The sequence below is a fragment of the Oculina patagonica genome, unplaced genomic scaffold, assembly GCF_052425735.1.
Source record: "Oculina patagonica isolate OP01 unplaced genomic scaffold, crgOcupat unplaced800, whole genome shotgun sequence".
Lineage (NCBI taxonomy): Eukaryota > Metazoa > Cnidaria > Anthozoa > Scleractinia > Oculinidae > Oculina > Oculina patagonica.
The window spans coordinates 1-8613 of NW_027558692.1; the positions used below are offsets into that span (position 1 = coordinate 1).

At 38.4% G+C, this 8613-nt stretch overlaps 2 protein-coding genes across 2 annotated transcripts; both read left to right on the forward strand.

The window, feature by feature from the left end:
- Positions 1-467: 467 nt before the first annotated feature.
- LOC144641276 (uncharacterized) lies at positions 468-1363 on the forward strand. The gene has a single exon (XM_078500305.1). It carries the CDS (start codon positions 481-483, stop codon positions 1156-1158), a length of 678 nt encoding a protein of 225 aa, XP_078356431.1. The 5' UTR covers positions 468-480; the 3' UTR covers positions 1159-1363.
- Positions 1364-2200: 837 nt separating this feature from the next.
- LOC144641275 (little elongation complex subunit 2-like) lies at positions 2201-8365 on the forward strand (the record flags this gene model as incomplete). The annotated part of the gene is made up of 7 exons (XM_078500304.1): positions 2201-2294; positions 2906-3305; positions 3966-4085; positions 4885-4929; positions 5136-5231; positions 5543-5665; positions 8215-8365. Coding segments are annotated over exons 1-7 (949 nt in total), but the record flags the coding sequence as incomplete, so codon positions are not given.
- Positions 8366-8613: the final 248 nt, after the last annotated feature.

Genomic DNA, 8613 nt, shown 5'->3' on the forward strand with positions numbered 1-8613 from the left:
GATTACAGTAATCAGTTAAATCGGCGATTTCTTAGCTAACAGATAAAATTTAAGCCAATTTCTCAACTACTACATGATCAGTAATTTTGCAGATCTTAGATCTCAGCTATCCGTTAAAAAGTGCGTCATTGCTTAGCTGACAGCAAAAATTTTGACCAAATTCTCAGCTTTTCATTTTACTTGAACACAGAAATTTTCTTTCGAAAGGGATTTTATTTATGGAATTATGGATAACATTTCAGCATTCTGATCACGTTCTGAGGTACGAAAATGATCGATTTCTTTTCAAACCCATCAGCAGCTGAACTGATGGCGACAAATGTGGAAACTTGCCTGTTTGGACTCATCCGCTAGAAATTTAGGAAACTGAAACAATATCAGTGGAAACTGAAACTGGAAAGTGAAGCCAAACTGGCTCGATTTTTTCCAGTGCGCTTGATGCTACTAAGTTGTGGAAACTACAGCACGCTTGACTTCATAATGTTGTCCGTGAGTGGATGTACGGAGAAAAGTTTTCTGATTGTTAAAGATTCTTCAAAAGGAATGAAGCCAAGCGACACGCCCTGGACTATACAGTTGATCATTCTCCTGTTTCTTCAGTTTGCAGGTCTCCCTGGACTGGTCTTGTATTGTCTTCAAACTTTCTACTGCGGCAAAAATATGAAACATCCGCATTACAACTGCGTAAATGGCACTTTCGTTGATTACAACACCGCAATGATTGTGGAATTGGCTTTTGCTTGCTCTCAAGTTCTCAGCCGCACCATATTTATCTGCTTCTGTTTGAAGTTAAAAGGATGGAAAGGAATGTTGGATATTTTTTGGCGACTGTGTAAGGTCTCTCGAATGTGGCTTCTAGCTCTGATTTGCATTCTATGTATAGTGCGCTTTGGTAGCATTTTGTACTGGGTCGCTGACTTAGGATCTACAGCTAAGGCCATCATCGGAGCGTACATTGTGGACGCTTTAGAGATATCAGTTGTTGTGGCGACATTAAACTATGTAAGCGTCCGAGAATTAGCAGAAAACAACATTAGTATCACCAAGAAACTGAATCAGCTCATATTTCTCTTTAAGTGCGTTCTTGTAAGCTTCTGGGTGCAGTACTTTGTCTATTTGATCATTGTGTCCTTTCAACTGGCTTTTGATGTGTCCTAAGTCGATCCAACGTTCGTAAGAGAAGATTTCAAGAGAGCTTTAAATCTGCTAAGAAAATCCGCGCAGTTTGTTTTCATGAACCAAATAAGCGGTCACCTTTGGAAGGCATTATTCGCTGATAACAGAACAAGGACCGATGAAAACAAGGACCGATCGCAAAGGAATGAAATAGAGCTGATGGAAGTTGGAAAGTTCTCGATATAGACAACGGATCAAAAAAATAAATAGTAACAAATACAATGTACATAGACAATGAGTTTCTCTATGTTTCATAACTATTACCAGATCTGCTCTCCAAAAGAACTGGAGGGACCTCAGAACTTTTCGTTTGAAAATGCACATTTACAAGTGCTGACGGATACAACACTTTTGGGAAAAACAATTTACTTTGCTAAATATTATCGCAAAACAGAAAATAAGCAAATATATAATTTGATGATAGTAAAGGCAACTTTCACAGCCTGGCAACATGGCAAGCCGAAAAAAAAATAAGAAATGGAAAGGACTTGGAATAAGCCATTGTCAGTGTGACTTCTTATAGCTTATGGCATACAAGGAGAAATAGAAGGAAAATAATAATAAAAATGCGCCGAGGGCAATTCTTCCCACATGTACGATTCATTAATACGTATATTAGTTAGTATGATTTGGGTTATTTTCCAAGCGTGAGGTCAATATGGCTGGATTTTTGCCAAGTTCATTTTTGTTTATAGACCAAGACGCAGTCGAGGTCCATAATCACGCAAAAAGCCATCATGAGCGAACAAGCTTTTTCTAAAATGTTTATTATCCCGGTATGCCACAAAGGACAACTTTTCTTGCGGGACACTGAATATAAAAAAGATATTGAATAAAAAATCGGCTCCCAAACTTGCTTTGTTGGTTAAGCATTTATTTATGTTCCTTTTCACTTTTCGGTTGCAACCAGGAGCTCATGGTAATGGGCTCCTGGTGCAACAGAGTCGTCCCGCGTAAAATGTCCCGCGTTTCTGGCGGAGGAATGGGTTCGAAAGTTATGTACCAATCGCTCACGGCCATGGAAAAAGAAATATGGCGGGTGAAGAGTGTTTTGACAACTTTTAGCAGATTCGCGTCTTTTGTGAGAAATACTCCAATACAACGATGGGCACTGAACGGTAAGCAAACAAAAAGTGGAGTCTATCTAATACAGAAGTCGCATTTTGTTTCACACGATCAGGAAGTGTGATACATGTGCATGTATGATTGAAGATTTATTTTTTTAATACGTTTTTCGACGTCTCAGTTCTATCTGCTTCTATAATTCAGCTGTATAATTTTGGTTGGAAATCCGATTGTGGATTGTGGGCCTGATAAAATAAAATAAATAAAAAAATAAATGGGAATTTACAGTGGGATCTTCCACTAGGTGGCTCTTCTTGGTCCCACTGATTCCAGATCGAATTGGAATTTAGAAGTGTTGGTTTTTGTGGAGGGAGGAAAACCGGAGAACCCGGAGAAAAACCCTCGGAGCAAGGACGAAAAACCAACAACAAACTCAACCCACATATGATAGGTACATTTTACATCATTTTGGACTAGTTGAGAGTTCAGTGTTCAGTGTGTGTGTGTGTAGCAGAATAATCGAGTCAATCATATAAAACAATTCGTGTGACAGCGGGCAATGTCATAATAAAGCACTAAGAGGGTGTCCTAACTGGGGCACCCTACCAAAAGACATTCTGGCTTGTTAATTAATTGTTTATGTATTTTGTTTTCATACTTTTAGGCTAAAATCGTCATTTTCAGTTCATCAAGATGAGGTCTTTTTCACACAAGAAAACTACAAGAAATATTCTTGTCGGCCATCCTTTGTGGAGTTCCTAGAGAAACATCTTAGCTCACCCAAAGATGAAGAAAATATACTAAATAAACGTGATGACATAAATACATATGTAACCATGGGATCCTTGGAAACTGCAGGGCACAAAATGAACAATTGGACTAATAGTAGTGGTGCTGAGAGAAGTGGATCTAATGGTGCCCTAGCTTGCCTTGGTTCAGCTATGGAGTTCCCTTTTGTGTCAAAAATAAGTATTGAAAGTCAGAAAATGTTTTTGAAGGTATTTGAGACATTAAGATCTGGGCAGCTAGCTAAAGTGGATTTGCAAGAGATGAAAGCTGTTCAGGTTTGTGACTATACTGCTAATTCCCACTTTTTTATTTAGTTATTACATGTACATTGTTAGATACCGGTAGCTAACTCTTGTATGATTTTACTCATTTGTTATTTAAACACCTTTTCTGATAACTGATTGATTGACTGACTGACAGATCGATGAATCAATCAATCAATTGTTTGATTGATTGATTGATTGATTGATTGACTGATTGATTGATTGATTGATTGATTGATTGATTGATTGATTGATTAATTGATTGATAACTTAACCTCATGTACCCGGCTTTTATTTGACTCCTGCAGTTTATTCAAGCCCAGTTTTCATGAAGAAACGGTGTTTATTCGTTATTTTTGTCAAAAATGAATCTGGCTAAGACACCTACTGCTTATTATACCTCAAATAAATACCCTAGGGGCCTATTTTCAACTGCACCTTGCAGACCAAGCATCTATTTGGTATCCGGCGTTTAATCAAGAAAATACAGTATATGGTATGGGAACACCAGTGCTACTCAAATTGAGTTTGTTCATCTACATGTAAAACTATTTCTGACTCTAGATGTTTTTCCAACAAGACACTAATTTTGTGTGTACAACACTGCTTGCTTTTGCCTGTTCATCACTCTCTATTAACTCATAATGTGTTTTGTCATCTTCTTCCTGTCAGGATATTAAGAACACAGTGTTGATTGAACAAGAAGAATACCAACAGTTTGTGCATCGACATGCAAAGACCAATCATCATCTGTACAACTTCATTCATCCTGACATTTGGGATGATTTCAAGGTAACTTGCTTCAATAAGTAATAAATCTGGTTTCATAGAAAATAGATAATGTGGAAGTTGCAATAGCGGTGACCTAATGACACAATTAACTCTGACATGAACAGTTCTTCTCTCTGTCATCCAGTCTACTGGTAAACTGTCAGGCATTGTAATAGCCTGTTCCAGGCACTCATTTGGTTGGAGAGCAGTGTGAAAAACAGGATTAGTGTGAAGAACTCCAACTAACCCTCATCTTTTTTTTTACTTGTCATTCTTCGCTGCTCTTCAAGAGGCCCTGTCAGGGGGGGATCCTGTGTCGCTTGTCTAAATTTAAAAATGTCCCATGTCGCTGTTTTATCGCACTTCCCATCGCTGTTTTATCACACTTCCCGTCGCTGTTGGTAGTTGAATTAAAGGAAAATTGCTTCTCCTTGTCAGAATTTAAGTTTTTCCAAAAGGGTTGTCGTTTGTCGCGATTTTATTTTATGTGCTGTCACTACTTTCTTAGACTTTCTCAAAGTCCGTTTCTGGCCATGTCGCTTGTCGGAATTTACTCTGGCAGGGCCTCCTTCAACAAACCAAATGCCTGGATTGGCTAGCAACCTGAAAAACGTTGGTGGGGGAGTGTTACCTATGATACTACCACAGGCACCCCATCCAGAGCCAAAGGGGAGTAACATTAATCTTATTCACTTGTTGCTATGAAACTGGAGTTGAAGAAGATGATGCTTTCAGACCTGATCAGGCTTATTTTTAATCAATGCCAAACTCTTCTCAACAGAACATTCCTGTGGTTATAAATATTTTCATTTTATTTTAGGCTGAAGTTGAAGGGAAATTAAAGGAAATCATCAGCAAATACCCTGTGAGTATTTTACCTCTGCTTGTATTGTTAATAATAATAAGGCGTGTGTTGTTGTTGTTGTTGTATAATGTGAATTTATACAGCACTTCATCTAAAAAAATCCATGATCTTGTTCGATCTGGGAAATATTGACATTTTTCAAAGACTGGAATTCATGTGTCATGTACTTTGATTACCAACGTTAATTTTGTTTTCTTTCCACGTAGCAGCACTACTCATTGCAGGAGACAATTGGGTTAGCTGTTGGTGCTGTCTTCAAATCAGATGCAGTATTGACTTTTGAGCAAACATTACTGCAAGTGGTAAGTCAACTGAAAATTTACAAAGTTTTATTTTCTAACCTAGCAATCTCAATTTTCATCATCTACATATACCTACAGTATTGGCTTGAGTAATCAGCAAGCATGTCACTGTGACTCAGCCAGTTCCCCATGGAAATTGGTATAATTGTGACATTTTTGTTTGAGATATAATAAAACCCCCAGTTTTGATATAAATTTTCAACATTTTAAAATTATTAACATTTATCTAGCAAATATGTCCACTTGTTTTCTGACAATGTTTAGGAGTTTTAAGTCAATAGTCTAAAACTAATTTGTTATTGCTAACACAGGGAAATGTTCCAAAGCTGTGCTTGCCTGAAAATACCGGCATCATGTTATCAGAAGTCTCTGCTGTTCCAGATGAGAACACAAGAGTTGTGACATCAGCTGCAGTGAAGAGCAATTCTCCAAAGGTATTTGATCATCATTTTTAATATATAGATTACCCTATTTTCTTGTTGCCAACGAGACAGCCGAGCCAAGAGGCGAGGCTGTCGAGGCGGCAGAATCATAGAGCCGTGTGCGTATGAGTGTATAGGCAGAGAAAATCTTAAGTTCTGCGTAAGGGACTTTTTTTTTACCATATTTGGGTGTAAGTAAACCCCATATTTGGGTTGTATTGTTCTTCCCAACTGGTTCCCAGTCTCTCACTCCTTGCTAGAGAGCAAATGTCCAAAATGGCGTCCACGCGGCTCGCTGTTAAAATTTTCAATGTGGTCATTCATTCCTTTACCGATCAATACATCTTTAGGGAACTATAAATCGAAAGAGAATACCCTGCACAATATTCGACCGCCGAAAAAATGAACATCAAGGTCTTCAAAGCGATGAAATAATCTTTCGACTTTGGAGTCCTTTGATTTACGATCGAAGAGAGACATGAAAATCAAAAGCGGACTGTTGACTTCAAATAGAGTTTTCTTGACTTATGAGAATGCTGAAGTCGGGTAAATGCTACCTTTTAGTGTTGATTGTGTTTATAGTAATTGTTTGACCGATGATTTATTCCAAATCATGGCACGCATTTTCGCTCCGCGTAGGAATAACATCAATACAAAGCGACGCTCACTAAAGCCTGGTTTTCACTAGCGACGCAGGCACAAGCACAAGCATAACAGCTCTTATTTCATCGTGAAAACAGCATCGACGCAAGCATAAGCACAAGCGCAAGCACAAGCACAAGGATCAAAATTTTTCCTTTTCTTGTGCTTGCGCTTGTGCTTGCGTTCGTGTGAAAACAAGCATCGCATAAGCACAAGAAAATTGTTTACGTCTAGCCCTGTCTAGCCAATTAAAGTACTCGTTCCAGCATAATTTTTGAACAAAGTCACAGAGGCCGCGGTTGATTTTGATAAACGTTTTTCGAGAATGTTCGGAGAAGTGTAGACAAAAAAACAAAAAGGCCCAAGCGCGGACTCGAGTAGCGACAAAAACGGAGACGAATGCTTTCTTTAAAAATATTTATAATCCCAAATGTTTCGTTTTTCTCCTTTATTAGTCGCTTTCACTTTCTTCGTCACACGAGTAGAGGAGAGAGAGTTTCTGAGAGTTTCTGCCACAATATTTGCAGGGAGAACGGAGTCGAGAACGGAGCCTTCTAACTTGTAAACATCATATTCTTATGCTAATGTGCTTGTGCTTATGTCGACGTTCGTTTTCACTTGGCACGAACTACTTATGCTTGCGCTTGTGCTTGCGTCGCTAGTGAAAACCAGGCTTAAAATTACTGCATGTCATACACACAAGAAAGTCAAACGTTTTTTGCTTCTAACGGCAAATGTAATGTTAACTTAAAATAAAAGTTTTGTCTCCAAATAATCCTTGACCGTTCAAGTTTTGTTTTCTGTTCAAATTGTTCAAGTTTTGCGTAACTGAACATGACACTTCGCATGCGAGACTGAAATCTGACCCGTGCATTACTGTCTCTGATTACTGAAAATTATGTTTAAAAAAGCATCTTAGCAGTTTTGATTTTGGGACTTGATTTATAAGAAGTTCTTGAAATGCAACTATCACTTTTGTGGACGGAAACATTTTAACCATCGCTTGTTGTATTTAAAATACAGTGATTAAACCTCATTTATTGCCTACATTTTGTGACATTTTAACGTTGAAAAGAAAGATTTGTCAAGAGTTATCTATCTGTCAAACCCGTAGCCTGCGTAGCAGACATCTGTGTACGTTTTTTAGTGTGTTTGTTAAAAGAGTGCGCGATCGCGAGAATACGCGCGCTGGAAACTACGGCGCCTGCTACGCAGGCTACCAAGTCTGTGTCATTTATGAACACCAGAGAAATAGCACTTTATTCGCATATTACCTAAAATACAATTTACCATATTTTGGTCATTTCAAATATAGTTATATTAAAAACCATTCAATATCTGTTCTTATGAACAAATATGAGTATTTCGCTCGTTGGCACTTACCGATAGGTACAACTAGTATATATAAAAAAAATAGCCATCCCTTGAGTAATCACCCCCTCAAATATTCACCCCCTGTGGTGAAAATGTCCGAAATTATCACCTCCCTCAAATAATCCACCACCCCTTTACCTCCCTTGAACAATCAATCCCCCTCTCTATACCCCCCTTCTTTCACCCTCTCCTTGTAAAGTTTAAAATTCCCAACATTACTGAAAAAATTAGTCAGAGAAATCAAATTAAGAACACTTAATATTAGAAATACAATATTTAGGATGTGATTCTGTTATGATTGAATAGGATTGCAAAACAAAATATTCACTGCATGACTTTCAGCGAGCCATATTTGAATAATCACCCCCCTCAATTAATTGCCTTCCATCGAATAATCACCCCCTTCTGTTGCAAAAAATGATCATATTGATGTTCTCCCCGCTATTTTTTGAGGAAATACGGTAAATCATATTTGATTTGATATAAAAGTGTTATCACAGGATACTGACCAACTACACCTCCCCACCCCTCCCTTCCCACCACAGGTTGTAAGCGAGGATCCAATTGCTGTCAGTCTTGCCAAGAAGCACAAAGCTGATATTGTGATCTCATCCAGTGGACTAAACACTCTCCTGGATAATCAGCCTCCAGATTACCGCAAACAGTGGCAGTTACCCATCACTGTTCGGCGACAAGGTGTGTACAAGCTGAGATGTATTTGAAGAAGCTTTTCTTCCTAAATTTGTCTGATCAGGGGGGTTTCTCGGTGTTGCTTAGCAACATGACGTATATGCTGACGTCACAACTTTCTGATTGCTTCCCAGTGCTTGCGCTATATTTTTATTTTAGAATATAACAATCGGAATTACCTTGTGACACAGGAATGTAGGGAGAGTTTTACTCGAAATCTCTTTCTTTCCGGCGTTTCCGCCCTGTGCGCAAAC